The following is a 17,217-nucleotide window of genomic DNA, read 5'->3' as shown; positions in this document are numbered from 1 at the left end:
TCCCAATCTATATCAGTTTTTAAATAAATCACCAACAGAACACTAACAAGCTTGCTGTTCTTCAACCAAATATATGTAATTACAAAGCCTTAAAAAACAGAAGGAGGAAAAATGCAAATGCTCACATACACCCAAATAAGCCACCACCATTAGGACAGACGATATTAAAATGAAGCTTCCACAGATCAGATCACCTGTCAGCTTTGAAGCAATTCTTTTTTTAAAAAATGACAACTGCATACATTTAAGTAAATAATGGATTTATTTCTTTCGTCACATGTGGGTTTACAAAGCTGTGGAAAGGGGAAAGCAGAAAATGCACATTCCGAAATGTTCCTGTCCTTATGTTCCGAACTTCTTCTGCATGACCGGGGCAGGAAGCTTTGAGCTAATGTCCAGCAGGGGACGCTCAACCACCAGCAGCCAGTCATCTTCGAGCATTTGTGCATGAAGGAGAGGCTGCAAGGGGACAACAGCAACAGAATCACAAAAGGGACACGAATCTAACAGACCCTAAGTTCCTCAAGAATCTGGGGCCCTTTGATAAAGCTGCCGTCTTTCAGATGTTAATTAATTTAAACAGAACAAATATTAAAACAGTTGAAGAAATCAAAGTTGCAATGCACAGGCATCACTGGAGTTCACTGGAGAAAGGATTTCCTTTCTCTGAAAGACTGTCCTGACTCCCTGCAGAAAAGCTAAAGCACACAGAAGTAACTGAGTGATGGGCTGTTTTAGATCCAGCAGGTCTGAATTTAAAAAGCTGCATCATATTTTAAGCAGGTCCCTTGTAGGAGAGTTCATAAAATAATTTCATGCCATACACAAGAGATGCAAGTTCATCCCCATAAATGTGAACTCTTCTTAAAGACAGACATATTTAAGAAATTTGCTTATTCCTTTTAAGGGTTTCAACAACTTCAGAAAAAAAAAGTAAGATGCCAATTAACCTAGTCAGCATACAAGTCTTTTGAAGGTGGCAGGAAAAAACCTCCACCCAAAAGGATCACTTCAATCTTTTAATGCAGTTGGGAAGGATACAAGACCTTTTGCTTAAACCTTACTCTGCTGTCATGTTTTGTCTGCACACTAAAATAATGTCAATGAAAAAAGTTGATGCCCATATTGTCTCATAAGTACGTACTTGGAATTTCTTGCAGATCTTGAAAGCATGGGTCTTGCTCTGCCTCTTCTCCTCTGACAAGCTCCCCAGAGTTATCTGGTCGACAAACCTCGTCTTGCTGTCTGGCAGTGGCTTTAGAGACAGAAAATGAACTCAACCACAAAGAAAATAACCATCATGAACTTACAGCTAGACCACAACATATCCCCACACACATCAATTAAGGATAAAAAGTCATTTTGAACGTGAAATTCCTCAATTAAAAGCAGCTGGAAATGGAAATTATTTAAAGGCCAGCGAAAAAGTACTTACCAGGCTTTGATCAATCATACAGAACATATAATTGTCATGGAGGACAAACTGAGAGAGTTTCTTTGGGTTAAAGGTCACGTGTGTTACAGGTGTATCTCTCTCCAGCCACACCTGGTGCAGCCCCTCTTTCTGCAGCTTCCTGCTCCAGTCCGTGTACTGTTTCTCTTTCATATTGTACTCAAAAATCTAGAAATTCAAAAAAAACGATTTATGAACAAAAGTTTTGTGGGGTGGTGGTGGTGGGGAGTGAGGGAGAAGAAGCACCAGTTCCAGGAATATGAAGACAATCAAATAATCGATAGACCCCTTACAAAAAAACAAATAATTGCACATTGCACAAAAGACTTTAGCCTTTTAGTTTAATACTAAAACAAGTAAACCCAAGAGCTTAATTTGTGTTTAGTTGCATATCAGATGTGTACAAAAACCAAGAAAACGTACCGCTACCATTAAGATACATAACAGTACATTTTAAGTCAAACCAGGAATAGAAGACATTCTGAGCACAGAGAAGAAAAACACATTTTTACATTGCCTAGAAATTAATTTTCTCAATTTATAAGCATACGATACCTGTTGATCTGCGTGGACCACGACGAGGTTGTTTGTTTTGGGGTGTATCGCCATGGCGCTAGGGAGGGAGCTGTATACAGGGACCGTACAGTGATGCTGAAAACAACAGGATGCCCATTATAACCCCCCAAGCCAGGTTATTTATGATTCCAGGGGACCAGTCCATATTTCAATTTGTAAGTTTTCTCACGTACACTGAAGGTTACAGAGTGACCTAGTTTCAAGGTTAAAACCAGATTTAAAAAACAATAACTGGATTCAGGCTATTTTATTAACAATTTAAGACAAGATTATGTAAAAAAGTTGAATTGGAAGCCTCTGAATTACTGCTGATTATCCGATCTGATTATTATTATTCTGAAAAAAATGCCCTAAGCGCCAAGATGTACACAAAAATGTCAACTGGCATGTTAAAGTCATGCAAATACAGGTGTAAAAACAGTATTCTTTACTGGTGTGTGGCAAGCATATTACTTTCGCCTTCCTCAAAATGAAAATATACTACATAAGATTGGTGAAATACCACGTAAAGGAAGCAAGTGCTCAAGTCTCCTGCTCACCTTCAACTTCTGGACATTGTAGATGTGGATTTCACAGCTTTTGCTGGCTGCTGCCAGCCACTTCCCATCCGCACTGGCTGCTAGCAGGTGAATGGCCTCTGCGCATCCTACGAGAAAGAAATCGGGAACAGTTCACAACAACAAGCCCTGGGAGTTTCACCTCATGATTCTGGACTGAAAATTAAACACAAAATTAAAAGCTTAACCCCAACAAGTCAATTAGAAAAACACTCCAGAATAATTCTAGGACATTGACTAGGATATTGTATAGTTATATGTACAGTATGTAAAATCAACTAAGATGTGCAAAATGGAATACATAAAAACAAGATTTCTGAAATATACTAATGTTAGTGAATTAAGCAGGTAATAATATAAACTTTCCATTGACAGCATAATGAAAGAAGCCTGAAGTAATTAAATAATTAGTAAAAAATAACTGAAGTAATCATTAACAAAAAAAACTGAAAGCTTTTCCATGATAAGAAAAGAATGTATATTACAGAAATATTTTCTAAACCACATACATCCTAATTATCTAGGTAATTTAAATCAGAGGCTTCCCATAAAGCCAGACAGACAAGTTTTGAATATTCCCATTTTAAACTTGATTAAACCTATGTATCATCACTTAAATTGATGACCCTGCGTAAGAGTAAGATTCTTGATTCTGCACTCATTTGTAGTCTTTTATGACACTTTCAGAAGCAGCCACTAATGGGAGAAAGGTGTCGAGACTTTACTCATCTCAAGGAAGGCCTGTGCTACGACTCTGATCCCCTTTGACTGATGACAGCACCGATTTGCACAGATATTTTGTTATGCAAGAACCACATTTCTACTTTTTCAACAAAAATTCAGAAAGTGTATGGCGAATAAAATTACAAGGAAACAGTTCAAAGAGCAAACTGTATAATGCGCTGTCCGAGTCAGACTGTTATAACTCTTTTCCCTCACCTATCACTGGCACTAAGCTGAGCAGACAGGAAGGGAAAAGGGAAAAATCTTGCTTTACAAGCTGCCACTATTTTAAATGCTTATCTGCTACAGGCGTAGACTACATCACTCTGAAAAATATTTTCTTTCCTGATTACCTGAGCTTATATCTCAAACGAAGTCATTTCAGAGCCACTTGTGCTTAATGTCTTAGTTCAAGTATGAAAACATTCTCAAATGCAATGACAAAGACAACTCAGATTTCCTTAGAAATCCTGAAGCATGCAACCACATTTTGTATGTAGGATCTAGACGGAAGTGCAATTAGAAATGAAATGGCGTGTATTTCTTTATGAAAGGGGTAGTGGGATCAGAGCTTCTTTCATGAAACAGCTGGATGAGATACGTTAGTTAGAAACAAACCCAATTCCTTACACCAATGTTTTCATAAATATAAAGAACTCCTACAAAACACTTAAGAAGCACTCAATTTACCGAAAAAAGCAAAATTCACTTTTGGAATATGAAAAGAAAACCTCAAAAATGAATCTGAAATTGCTACAAAGTCGAAAGCACAACAGCAACTTTGGAAGGACAGGTTTGACACAATGCAAACTTGGGAGATTAATGAGCCTCTCACTACGTAATAGCATGATTGTTTAAGGATTCACAAGTTGCAGCCACTGTGTTGCTTAGTATGTCAGCTGCTACTTTACGAGGAGCACAGACATCCAAACAGACATTTGAAAATTATTTACTGTATTGATCATCCCACAGCTTATAGATCCAAAACAAAAACATACTGCTTAATGGTGCTGTTTCCCCACTAGCGTTGAACAGTGCTAAAACAAAAGGACCTGCTCCGAGACTCACCTGACTTTGGCTTGAAAGTGTGAACGTAACTGCACTCCGACTGAGAGAGAGCGATCACATGGACACTCGATTTCCGAGAGGCCACAAAGAGTTTGGTCGAGTCGGCTGAAAAGTGGAGCTTGTGCGCAGATCGTAGTACCTTTGGCAGCTTTGACACCTGTAAGAGAACAGTGCAAAATAAATCAAATCTCTACAGTTAAACCTTAAGACATGAAAGCCAATGGCAAACATCAGTTAAACTTGGTCACGATAGTTTTAAAAACAGCAGCTTACTTATAAATACCCTTTCACTGCTCTCAAATCCACCTCATACTGTTGGAATGAGTCGTACTACATCAGCCTTAACCGAAATCCCAAACCGTGTGCAAACAAGGTTCCAACATTTTGCCCGAAAGGTTGTGAGTGTGCGGAACAAGATGCCCAGTCATGTTGTTGAAACCAATACTTTGGTTTATTACAAAGCACGGCTGGATGAGACTCTTGGATCAATCTGCTATTAACAACCACATGGACCAAATCATCTCCTCTCACTCAGAACTTCTCTTGTACAATTCTCCTGATGCTTGACAAACTTTTGATAACCCAACGCAATCCCCTTTTTCATTACACTCCACTTTAATCCAGGATGCGGAAACCTAAATAGAGTATTTACTGTAGCCTTAAAACATACCTGATAAATTTGTTGAATCTAAAAGACACATGACCCTGTATCACAAGGTCACACAAATTTTTTGCAGATTCTTTGGGTGTCTGGCCACCCATGACATGTTGTAACTTACCCTCGTGATGCCGATGCTGTTGCCTTCACTCTGCAGGCAAAACACTCTGATACTGGAAACTGTGGAATAGGCAATCCAATTACCACAAGGTGAAATGGCGCTACAGCAGATGTGATCCTCACCCTAAAAGCATGAAAGTACAGTCATCTTAACAGATTTTCAACTGCTCCACTGTTTTCCACTAATCTATCAACCTAGAAACCTTGGCATACCAAGTACTAAGAAATGGCACATTCGCAATTCTGCAGCAGTAACTTAAAAGTTTACTTCAGAACATTTTGTGGTATTGCCTGAAAGAAATATTTTCAAAGCACCTTTCTCTTCAGCTGAAGCAGTTTCTCTGGTTTTCTTGTAACAGGCAAGAGGTCCCCTGGCTGTCCTAAAGACAAAAAAAACAGATATATTTGGGAGTTCAGTTAGATCCTAATAAATGCGGGAGAAAGACGAGGGTTGTGCAAACCAGAGCCTAATCCTGCAAGCGCAAATTGGGCCCAACTGTGGGCTCAAGGCAGGACACACTTTGGGTGGAATACCACTCCATCACGGGACCCATGTAAGTCCAATAATGAGATTTACATCTGCATAAAGAGATCAATTAAGAGCAGCCAATTAACCAACTGGTAAGAGACAACTAGATTCTGAAGCTCGGGAGGGAAAAGCTGCACCCCGCAAAAGCAGAACAAGCAATCTTTACAAAGAAGCCCAGATCAGAATCTAACCCAGAACCCAACAGGCCGTGAGCCAGTAATTCTAACTGGCATGCCCACTATGCCACCCTTCCTTTACTAATAACCCAGATTAACCTACTGCAAAACCTGTGGACACTGTTACCATCATAAAAGAGCACAAATGTCTATGAAGGCTTCTTCACTATTTAACTTTTTACAGGATTACTTTTAAGATGTGTTACCTTAGCAACTTAACACCATGTCACCTTTGTCATTTCAAGGTCTAAGTAACAAAAAAGATATGTTTACAGAGAATAAACTCTATATTATGCCTGAAATTACAATGTGTGGTGTCACCCGATATCTTAACTAGGTGTCCATGTTAGCAGGGTAGAGCAAGCATAGCCTCCTGTTGCTGGCAGAATAATGTCCTCGATGCAGAACTCACCCTTGACATCAGAGTCCCCCAGCCTCCACAGCTCTAGCTGGTCAGGATACTGGAAGAGCAGCAGGCCTGCTTTCTGTGCACAAGACACTAGGCTCCGCTAGAAAATACAAACCAATTACTACAAGCCCTCTGTATATTATACAATAACAAGCATTTTCTCTTGCAGCTATTTGACAGGAAGCAGACAAAAGACCCAGTTCCCAATCATACTTACATGAGGGAAAGTGATTTTGCAGAGGGCAGACTCATAGGACTTGACTTCCACTTTGTCTAGAAATGGACGAATCACAAGGTGTGTGTCCATACCTGAAGAGAACAGAGAATATAAGCTTGTCTCTTACAGTTAGATCACAGCATCCTAAACTAGCAATATATAATTTATAATAATAAGACTGTGCTCTAAGAATGTAGGTCGGAGCATGAGTGGCACTTTGAAAGCTGTTTTTTAATGTAACATTCTTAGCATTAATATGTAGCTCACACTTTTCCCCCCACTGTTCCATTTAGAACATCATAAGATCATGCTGTCTGTTATTCGCACTTCATAACTAGCAATTAGTTTTTACACCTACAAATTTACACTTCATCATTAATATTCTTTGGGATCAGTAGTGCATTTTATGCAACTAAAAATGCCTTCATAATACTAAAAAAAGCATTATGTAGATCACCATCATGACAGAAATAATTTAGAAGATTTTATTGACAACATTATAAGAAACATCCAGTTAAATTTTTCTTTATGTTTCTAGTGTAACTTCACATCTCAGGGAAAAAAAAAAACATTTCAATAAAATGTGAATGGCAAAGCTCAATACTACAAATGGTGCCAATAACACTATGAAGTAGTGTTAGGGGCCTGACTGCACTTTGATCACCATCAAAACAGGCAAAGCAAGAAAACTGACCCCCAGACACAAACGCAGTCTTGATTTCAGCCACGGCCCTGACGTCATGAGTGTGATGCTTGAAGACCCTGGTCCTGACCCACTCTTTCTCTTCAGCCCCGAGCTTCGGAGACAGGAACTGGAACTGCACTACGGTGCCTTCTGAAGTCCCAGCCACAATGCTGTCCTCATCCTGAAGAGGAAACAAATTCACTGATGGTCATGTCTCAGCATCTGGATGTATGGCTCAAAGCAGCCTCCGAGCCATCTTGAAGAAAGGTTTTAAAACCAGGAATCGCCACATGCACCACTTACCTCCGACACAGACAATGACAGGACGTCCCATTTAGAGATCGGGTGGTTTTTAATCAATGTTCCCATTTTCGCATCCCAGACCTGGACCTTGCCAGAGGAGTCTGCGCTGACAATGGTGTAGTCAGAGAGGAAGATCAGGCTCCACACCACGCAGTCCCTGTGACGTACACCCGATGGACCTCGGTCCACCAGCAGCCTCCGAACTGAGTGACCTGGAAATGAAACACACCAAACGGGGGACAGTCATTTGTGTCCTGCACTGCCCCCTTTTGCCAAATAGCAGTTTTGAAACTGAGGGATCAACAATTTTGTTTTTCTAAGGAAGGTTAGTATAACACGGACAGAACTATTTTAACAGTTCTATAAATCTTTTAGATAAAGTGTCTTAATTTAATGTCTTACATGTTGGTTTGTTAAGCATCAGTAAATCTGCTAATTGAAATAGACTGGAAAAAATACTGAAGAAAAGTAGTAAAGAAGAATTAAGGGGTCTGTAGCACACCCTCTCCACTGCGAATTTACACTATTCCCATTTGGGAAATGCCTTAGTACCTCAAAACGTAAAGGGGATACACTTCAGAAATCATTTAATCCCTCGGCACCTGCATTCTTATATTATAAAATAATTTTATTTTTAAAAATTATTTTGGCCCCGACCTCTTTGTTGGTGATTACTGTTTTTACTGTAGTCTTGGACTCTGCCACAGGTTTGCCCATGGGGGGATAATAAAGGTTTGAACTGAACTGCATTAACAAGTGAGCTTACCCGTTTTCACATCAAAAACATGGATCATGTCCGTCAAACCTGCCGCCACTTGCTCTCCAGATGCGTGCCAGGAGAGGGAAAGAATACGGCCTTAGGAAAAAGATCAAACTTAGATTAAGTGAATTCACTGAGACTACAGTCTTTTTAAAAACCAAACAATCCAGACTCACTATCCCCACCTTTCTGACGGCTTAAGTTCCTCAGAAACTGGATTCTTTCAGGCAGCACTTCAAACAGCTTTGCGGTCCCATTCTCACATCCCACCTAACAATCAAGAGATACAGTAAATTAACACAAAGCACACTATTGCAAACTCCATTTAACTCAACAACCAGGTGGCCTGAACACTTTTCCCACGCTAGCCAACTTCACTCATTTAGAACAGAAATTCCTGCCCATAAGGCCTTCTTATAGACAGCATTATTGGAAAGAAAGGAATACTACTAAGGAACATGAAAGCCTTATAAAAGCAAGAAGTTATCAGCACAAAGTGACCAAGTTTCAATTTCATTTCAAGCAACAATGAACTTCAATCTCATATACTCAAGCCAAGCAGCAAGAACATTATTGTGCCTAAACTGCTAACTGCCTACACTTTATCTTTTCACCTACAGCTAGGGTTACCTTTGTTTTCCCCAATGTAGTGCACTCCTATTGAACATGACCGGAATAAAGACTGAATCCCAATTGAAACGTGCCTTCATAAATGAGCTTTACTCACCACCAAATGCGTTCCTTCAGAATTGCAAGCCACAGCCCACAGAGGTCCCCCGGATGGATCCAAGGAGTACTTTGCACACAGGTTCTCCAGGTCATACTCTACGATTTCTCCATTCAAGCCAACGGTGAAGAGACGGCTTCCAACCCAGCAGATTGCCTGAATAGACCTGGAATCATTCCCAGGAATCACCTAAGAAACACAAAGAAAGTTTACAGAGGTTCACACCAGGTATACTGCTAATGGTTTAACTGAGCTCCTCTGCTTGCTCAATTACAAAATAACTATTCCACAACCCTAAGGGAAGATTTTTTGTGCATTATTGTATAGAGTGAAAGAAATGCAAGTAATAATGACTTAAATTAGTATAGCGCTTTTCATTGTTTCACATACAGGAGGAAGCCCACTTGATCCCCCAGTAAAGTGCACCACTTCTCTGGATGACGTACAGATACCTCAGTGCGCCAACAGTTCCCCAGTTGAAGAAGTGAGAACTTATTTCACTTGTTTGATGGCCAGGCAGCTCAAGCTCAAGTAGCATTTATCCAGGACGCTGCATTAACACCCCCTGCTCTTTCCAAGAGTGCCATGAAAAACAACCAAGTCATCAAGAGCTCAGTTTAATGCGCTGTTTACTGTTCAGTTTGATCAGAAGAACAGCAGCCATACTGGGATATTGGAAATACTGGGTCACAGAGAAGAATGCTACCTTTTCCAGCAGCATCCTTATCTACTTTACACACCATTACTGACAACATCCAGTGTTGTTTAACTTCGAGATCAAGCTACAAGATGCCAACACTGCCATCCGAGAGAGAATCAGGAACAAGCTGCTTCATTTAAACCAGGGGTGTGAGACGGTTCTTCGAAAGTCTAGTGTCCTCTTTTTCATGTTCCAACCCGAGCTCTCAATTACACCTTGGATTTAATCAATTTAATTAGTCTAATGCTTGTTGTCTCCGAGGTGCTCTGTGGTTTATAAATAATTGTACGTTTTATTAAGTGCTTTGATTCATCAACTGCAAAAGACCTTAAGTAACATCTGTATCCATTCAAAAATGAGATTAATTGAAGCTCAGGTTGTAAGGAACCCAGCAGGCAGTAGAAACTCCAGACAGTGAGTTCGACACCCCCAATCTAAACACACTGCTGTACACATCTAAAGACTAGAAAACTTTCACGAATGTTTTCTTTTGCAATGACAAATACACGCCAATTAAACCTCAGCTTCCACAGAACATTACAGCAGAACTGCAAGAAGCCACTTCATCATACCTACACTCATTTCTGATCTCCAAGGACAGGGGGGGTGTCGTTCTACATCATAGCTCATAAGACGCATTCTGACTTGGAAACAAGTCTGAAAAACCGAACTCTGATTTTTAAGAGTCCTTGTCATCATTCAATGAAAATATGAATGAGATGAGGTCATGAATAAGGTACTGACAACCACGAGAATTCACGTACCTTGTGCAATTTTCATGTAATTAATGAATCAAGGATTTACAGAGCAGGGATTCATGTTAATAGACATCAATACATTCAAAACCAGGGTTTACAGATGAGATCAACGAAGCAGAGTGTCGTTGCCGAAACTGCTCAACCCACAGCGAGCATAAGAATGGTTACCACTCAAAAGAAATAGACAACAGGAAGTTTAGCAGGCTTTAATTTGATGTGAACCGAAGTACGCTCTGATGAAGCCATTTGGTCCAAGCCATTAGACCGTCACTGGGCGCCATCAAAACAGAATTAGAGCAGATCCTGAATTTACCTTTTCTTGAAAGTATCTATCGGAAAAATTGAATATCTCTACGGAGCCATCCAGCCGAGCGAGCGCCAGTCTGTTCGTCTTTCTGTTAAAACCCATGCAGCGAATCCCCGTCGGCATGTAATCAAAAAACCTCACTCGATGCACTTTAAACTCGCCCATGGTTAAACTGCGAACAGAAAAAAAAAGATACTCATGTCAATTAAAGCGTGTTACGGGTAGCTAGAGAAGAGTTTCTATACCCCCACACCATTCACCTATACGACAAACACCAAACTGAACCCATGCGTGTGCTGTGGTATAGCTTAATGCCAGCTGTGATACAACAACTCGACTACAAAGCAGACAAGACTGCGTTGTAATGGCATATCAGAAAAAAAACATAACAGCGAAAAAGTAAACTGACTGTAACTATAAAATGGAAAAGGGTTATTTTCAAAGTGTTGAGCATGGAAACACACGCCTATTTTTTTCAATACAAATGTTTTATTTTTAGGAGGTAAATGTCGAAATGGTCGCCTTAAAGACTTCGATAAAGGCATTCTCTTACTTTGACTTGTTCTTTCCTGGCCCATCCACCTATTTTTTACAAGTTTGCTGACTTTCCCAGCCCCACACCAGACGAACACGCCGGTCCTCTCCACACCACAGCACCACATTTGAGACCTTCAACCCGGAACTGGAAACAACCAGCACCCCTCCCCTTCCGGCAACGTGGTTATAGCGAGCTGGCGGGAATTTAGGAATGTGACAGTAGACCGTTCCATGTGTCAGAAGAAAAGGCGAGCGGTCGCACAGAAACAGATATGGGCTCCAGTTGTTAGTGGTAATGTGTATAGATTAATATTCTATCTTGTATTGTACGCCAGGTACTCTAAATCCCATGAGTGGCAAATACTTTTTAAAAAAATAAAAATAGTTTGTGAAATTGCATACGAATTTATTAAACGTGTTTTCGGGGAGCGAATCCAGCCGTCTTAAGATTTGAGCTGGGTCCTGTTTTTATCAGTGGCACCAGTGAGGTGAATTGAGTGAAGTGACAGTGAAAAACTGACCGAGCTCGATACGATGATATTAACCCGTGTTTGAAAGATGCAAAGCAATCTCTTGCTCCGTGTACGAGGTGTATTTCTAGAACAAATATAATATTTATTATTTCCTTTCTGCATTTTTTGTCTGTGTTTAAAACAAGCCTCAGAGAATAAAATTAATTCCTTTCGTTTGGTTTCGTTACTTATGAAATTTATCTTATTAAAAGCACCTAAATCATGCTATTGTTTTGTAATGTGAACTCCCCTGGTGTCACCAGTGATCAATACTGGCTCCTGTGTGCACAATGTTCAGAGCCCTGGCCTTACTGTATAACTGGAAGGTTGTGGGTTCATATCCTTTACAGTATGTGTCACTGCTGTTGTTCTCTTGAGCTTCACTGATCTGGAAAACAACATTTTTGATTATTTCATAATCACTGGTATTCAATTCTGTTTCTTTAATGTATCTTGTATTATTTGCACATTTGTGAGGTGGCCCTTATAGTATCAATTTATTGGTGCCCTGGTTTGAGTGGGTGTCTGCTTGTGTGTGTCTGCCCTGTGATGGACTGGTGTCCCATCCAGGGTGTGTCCTCTGTTGTGCCCGTTGCTTGCTGGGGTAGGCTTTGCTCCCTTGAGGCTCTGAACTGGATAAAGTGGTTAGAAAATGGATGGATGCTCTTCATGCCTGCTGCGTTTCACTGAAAGGTAAATCATTAATGAGTTAAATTAATGGCCGTTTTCTTTTTATATTTTTAGAACACATTCTTCTAAGCCTCCGTGACACCTGTGAAAATGGTTCAGATCCTCATTTCAAGGTATAAATGGAAAAGTCTTATCTTGCACCCTGTACTTGCTCTGTATCCTAGGATCCTGCATTTTTAGTATTCATACGTCTCTTAGCTTTCACTGTCTAAAATCATAGTATGGATGCAACAGAACTTTTTTAAACCAGACTGTGGCAAGATTGAGGTTAAGCACACAGGCTCCCAACAAGTCCCTTCACAAAGTTCGTAACTTCAGGGCCGAAATGAAATCTCTGATGGGAGTTAGAAACCTTGCAGATACTTTGGGAATGGTGGTATCATTTGAAGCTCATTAGGAACTAGGGTGTCTTTTTCCCTTCTTTGTAATACTGCTCTGTTAAGGCCTTGGCTCAGCCTGATTCTGAAAAAAAATTGATGCATTTAATTAACCAGGTTTATACTACTAAAGCCTTACTTACTGGGTTTATCTGCTAAAATACTGAGCATGAATTCTGGAAATACTAAGCCTAAGTATGTTACTGGTCTAAAATAATATAATATAGCTTAAAAGGCATTATTCAGAATTGCCATATCACTTGGTTCCATTTCCTGCAAAGGCCTTAGCTTCATGTCTTGCAATCTAAGTAGGTACAGTTCCTCTATTAGCTCTCTTTTCAAACCCCCCAAACTGATCAATAGTAAAGGCACACATACAAATCTGTTGTGGATTTGTTTGTTGATGAATGCAGGCATCCGGGGTGATGATCACATTATGTTTGTAATAATCATCCCTACACTACAATTAAATTGTCTTTTTTTTTTCGCCACGCTGCCATTTAACAGATTGAGTTCGGGATTTTTTTTCGGCAATATAAGCAGAGAAAGAATGATTAATTTTTACACAAATGGCACGTGAAAGCTCTTATGATTAAAGTGTTTGTGTCTTGCAGTCCTGAGGGAGGTACACCCAGGGAGTGGATGCTGCTGGAACTGCAGGGAGAGATAGTATCTCGTCAGAACACTGGGCTGACTGGGAACCTAATGGGAGACCTGCATTATACTAAAGAGGTATGAATAAAAGACACATACAGAGCTTACCGTGTTTACTAAACATTTATATAAATAATAAATAGGCTTGATTTACTGTCATATAGCTAAGGAATTTAGTAAAACTAAATGCTATAATGGAATATCAGCATTTTATTGGTTCTGCTTGGAACTTTAAAACTGTGAATTTAAGACTGTAATTAAGAGGTACAAACAAGAGGAGGCTGTTGTCTTTGCTCTGCTCATTGGGTTCCTTGTAGTTTAAAGATTTTGTGACCCAATGCAGAAATTACCCAGAGATCCCAGCTAAGCACACCTAGGTGTGTTTCGGTAATGCTGGGCAGCGTGCGCCATTTGCGGTTGTGCAGTTGTGTTGTGAATCGCTCACACAACCCTTTATATAAAGCAGGGCCTTTTTTACTTCTAAATGCGTTCCTCATAATTACTGCTTGTAATTATTTCTGCTGCTTAAACATTACTGAACTGGGACAGGGACCATCTCCTGTGCTGCATTGCTTCCACAGTTTGTTAATCCCTTTCACCATTATTCGTACAGGGGGTTCCTGTGCTGATAATAGGACACCACATATTGTATGGGAAAATTGTGAAACTGGAGAAGCCCTTCGCTGTTCTTGTCAAACACTCCGGACTCCCAGAAGGCCCAGAAGAGGATGCCATGGAAACGAGCGAAGAGAGGCCTACAACGTACCAGGTTTCTGCACTCATCAAGAAGAAACTGATCTTTAAAACCCGTCCCAAGCCAATTATCACCAACGTGCCAAAGAAAGTATAGCTCCCATAAACTGGCATTCATTTTCACAGACCACTGGCTCTTGGCATTTGTTTCCTCAGATGTTCTGCTTCCCCTTGTTTAGGAGGTCAGATCTGATCATGCACCTCCTCAGTCTTTTGAAAACATGCACTTTAATGAAGGAGAACCCGCATTATTTAAGATTGAGCATTTTCTGTTGAGTAAATTTAAAAGGAATGTGTGAGGTTTTAAACTGTTCTTTCAGGGCAGCCATATGATCCTGTTTATATGTATTTCAGCCTTAAAGAAGCGTGATACAAACCTCCACACAAGTCAGGATATAAAAAAAATGTGATTCTGCATTTTTACAAAATTAGTACAGGTTCACATAAAAATATTGATTGATGTTGTGAAAATGATCCCCTCATTAAAACATCCCACAGGTGTGTTCAGAAAATCTGTTTCTTCTTTGCATGTTTTGTTGACATGGGTTAGTAAATACACAACAAAAGTGCAAAGGAAAATATTTCCTTATCTCTATAACCACAATAAATCTGAAATGTAAAAAAACACCTTACTCCTAATAATATATTAATGGAACAAACCTTATATCAGTGGAAATCGGGTGTTCACAACACGTAGCTAACTATATTGAGAAACTCAAAAGGAATATGTACTGTATACTACACAGCAGTGCAGAGCACTGGTCGTTCCCACTGGAGAATTCAGCTCCATTCACAGTGATGAAGGGGCTGATTGTGTTCTGGTAAACAGACTATTTTAACAAGATAACAAATATGGCCACATTTTTTTGTTCTTTAATAGTTTCACAGTAATGGTGGTTACAGATAATAAGGCACCCTATAAGTCTGAGTTGGCAAACCCATGATAGTGTCAAAGGGACATCAGACCTTAAAATAGTTTACAATAGGTAAAAATGCATCCTTATAGTGAACAGACTTGTCCATTTTACCTTTGAAACACTCGACAGACCATTAAGATAATTTCAGAGCTCTTTTATTGAAAAGCATCTCAATCCAAAACGTTCTTAAGCGTCAAAAAATAAATACATACTTCAAAATAAAATGAATGTAAAAACTTTAAAAAACCCTTTATATGTATATGCATACACTGTAATGCCTCCCGCAAGACAGAAAAAAATATATCTTTAACATACAATACACTACATTTACAAATCTCAAAGAAGTAATTTTTTTCCTCATTGTAGTCATACATGTCAATAATACACAAACTTTTTTAAATGATCTAATAGAAAAATATATTTATGTACACCTTTTTTTACATTGTCCTTATGTAAACCTCTAGCTTGACTTATGGTGGACCAGAGGTCTCTACCCTGATCCTTGAGTGCCACAATCTAGTTATTATACAGTAAGTCACCCTAAGTCACCTGTTATTTTAAGTGCCTGTTTTAGTAATTTGTCAATTAAGCACGTAATGGACCAATGTCCAATAGGTTCTTGGGAGCTGTAGGATATTCTGATTTTTTAACACATCACTTGTTGAAGTAATCAGAGTAGAACTGTTTCAGGCCTTTAGAAACTGATGATTTAAAGGCGACCTATAAAAGCCACTGGACTGGGTCTCCCAGGATCAGGGTTGGAGACCACCGTCTTAAGATGTCTTTGCCAGAAGTATTTTTCTTATTCTGTCACGCATCACAGTTCAGAAAGGCTACCTTCATCAATGCCTGAAGTTTCGAGAAGCATTTCACTGCTATTTGTTATTCTTTATAAAATTGTGATGAAAAATGTACAGCATATGGATAGTACATGGAGCACAAAAGAAGGTGCATCAGATCAGTGGGAGATGGACTGGACACAGGGCTCTCAGACTCTTACTCATGAATTTAAACATACAGTAATTGAATTGCTATTGAATGGCTTGTAAAACTTGCAGGACTCTTCAACGTGAAGGAATACTCATCCATCACTGTTGAAATAAAGAGCCATACTTTGTGTTCTTAATGTTCACCTGCCAATAACGTAGATCAAAAACACAACCAATGCAGTGGTTCTGCATGAAGCTGCTTTTTGCTGATCTCACTTGTTTTATCTCAGTGTTTTTAACTTGGGCCTCAGGAAGGCAGGAAACAATAGGAAAAAGGAGATTCTGTTCCACCTCCGGCCACAAGGGAGTTTGTATTGGCTGTCTGTGTCTTCAGTAAGAGAAGCACTGGAATGAATGATTCAGGCTAGGAGGAGCTCAACTGTACACAAAGATCACAACTCTTAATCATTAAACAAGGAGAAAACAATTCATGTGAATTTGTGAATACACTTCACTGGTAAGGAAGACATTGATTCTTCAATATACAGTCATTTCCTAGTACATCTACACACATCACCATGCTGGAGAGTTTCTTCCATTGGGCCAAACAGGTGTCAATTTCTGGATTTTCATCCGCTTCACTGTGAAGTGAAGGAAGGCCATGAAACCACTGAAAACAAAGCCTGTCTCATGCAGAAAGAGCTCAAGGAAACCAACACCTCATTTTATCACAAATACACCCGGACCCTTGTACAGCTGTGAGAGAAATGTGTGGATGTCCTGAATATGTGGTCTCAGCTGCAGGTGTAGAAATACACTCTTCAGTTTTAATAACATCACTGTCAGCCACAATACAAACAATTTACAAATGGATTTCTCTTAGAAGCCTTTTCTTCTAAATTGCGTTTTCCTGCTAAATACTTTTTTAAATGTTAAACTGCAAATTTATTAGAAAACGCCAGTATCAGTTTTAAATTTCACTTTCTAACATTGTAGCCGAAAATCCCCGTAAATTGGCCAAAACAAAGATGATGGTTGATATTAATATACCACACATGCAAGATTAAAAATTCAAATGTCAGCAATTAATGCTTCTTATCTTCACAAAACAGACCAAATTAT

At 39.5% G+C, this 17,217-nt stretch overlaps 2 protein-coding genes across 4 annotated transcripts; one reads left to right on the top strand and one right to left on the bottom strand.

Moving 5' to 3' along the window:
* Positions 1-243: 243 nt before the first annotated feature.
* On the bottom strand, positions 244-11,400 carry utp4 (UTP4 small subunit processome component). The gene is made up of 17 exons (XM_006641163.3): positions 11,280-11,400; positions 10,733-10,898; positions 8,962-9,150; positions 8,420-8,504; positions 8,241-8,330; positions 7,475-7,686; positions 7,181-7,352; positions 6,487-6,578; positions 6,273-6,369; positions 5,471-5,535; positions 5,157-5,279; positions 4,378-4,534; positions 2,569-2,675; positions 2,009-2,104; positions 1,436-1,621; positions 1,145-1,255; positions 244-459 (listed from the first exon to the last, which is right to left on the bottom strand). Exons 2-17 carry the CDS (start codon positions 10,889-10,891, stop codon positions 343-345), a joined length of 2,058 nt encoding a protein of 685 aa, XP_006641226.2. The 5' UTR covers positions 10,892-10,898; positions 11,280-11,400; the 3' UTR covers positions 244-342.
* A 70-nt stretch (positions 11,401-11,470) lies between these two features.
* On the top strand, positions 11,471-14,761 carry chtf8 (CTF8, chromosome transmission fidelity factor 8 homolog (S. cerevisiae)). Of its 3 annotated transcripts, none has more exons than XM_006641165.3 (4): positions 11,471-11,555; positions 12,520-12,578; positions 13,457-13,574; positions 14,110-14,761. In XM_006641165.3, exons 2-4 carry the CDS (start codon positions 12,556-12,558, stop codon positions 14,344-14,346), a joined length of 378 nt encoding a protein of 125 aa, XP_006641228.1. In that variant the 5' UTR covers positions 11,471-11,555; positions 12,520-12,555; the 3' UTR covers positions 14,347-14,761. The 3 variants fall into 3 exon arrangements, with proteins under 3 accessions (XP_006641228.1, XP_015223416.1, XP_006641227.1); XM_015367930.2 differs by lacking the exon at positions 11,471-11,555 and adding an exon at positions 11,570-11,598; XM_006641164.3 differs by lacking the exons at positions 11,471-11,555; positions 12,520-12,578 and having other exon boundaries at positions 13,431-13,574.
* The last annotated feature ends 2,456 nt before the right edge of the window (positions 14,762-17,217 follow it).

Source organism: Lepisosteus oculatus, chromosome 20 (genome assembly GCF_040954835.1).
Source record: "Lepisosteus oculatus isolate fLepOcu1 chromosome 20, fLepOcu1.hap2, whole genome shotgun sequence".
NCBI classification, from domain to species: domain Eukaryota; kingdom Metazoa; phylum Chordata; class Actinopteri; order Semionotiformes; family Lepisosteidae; genus Lepisosteus; species Lepisosteus oculatus.
Note: the sequence above shows the minus strand (reverse complement) of the source record. Positions and strands in the feature narration are given on the sequence as shown.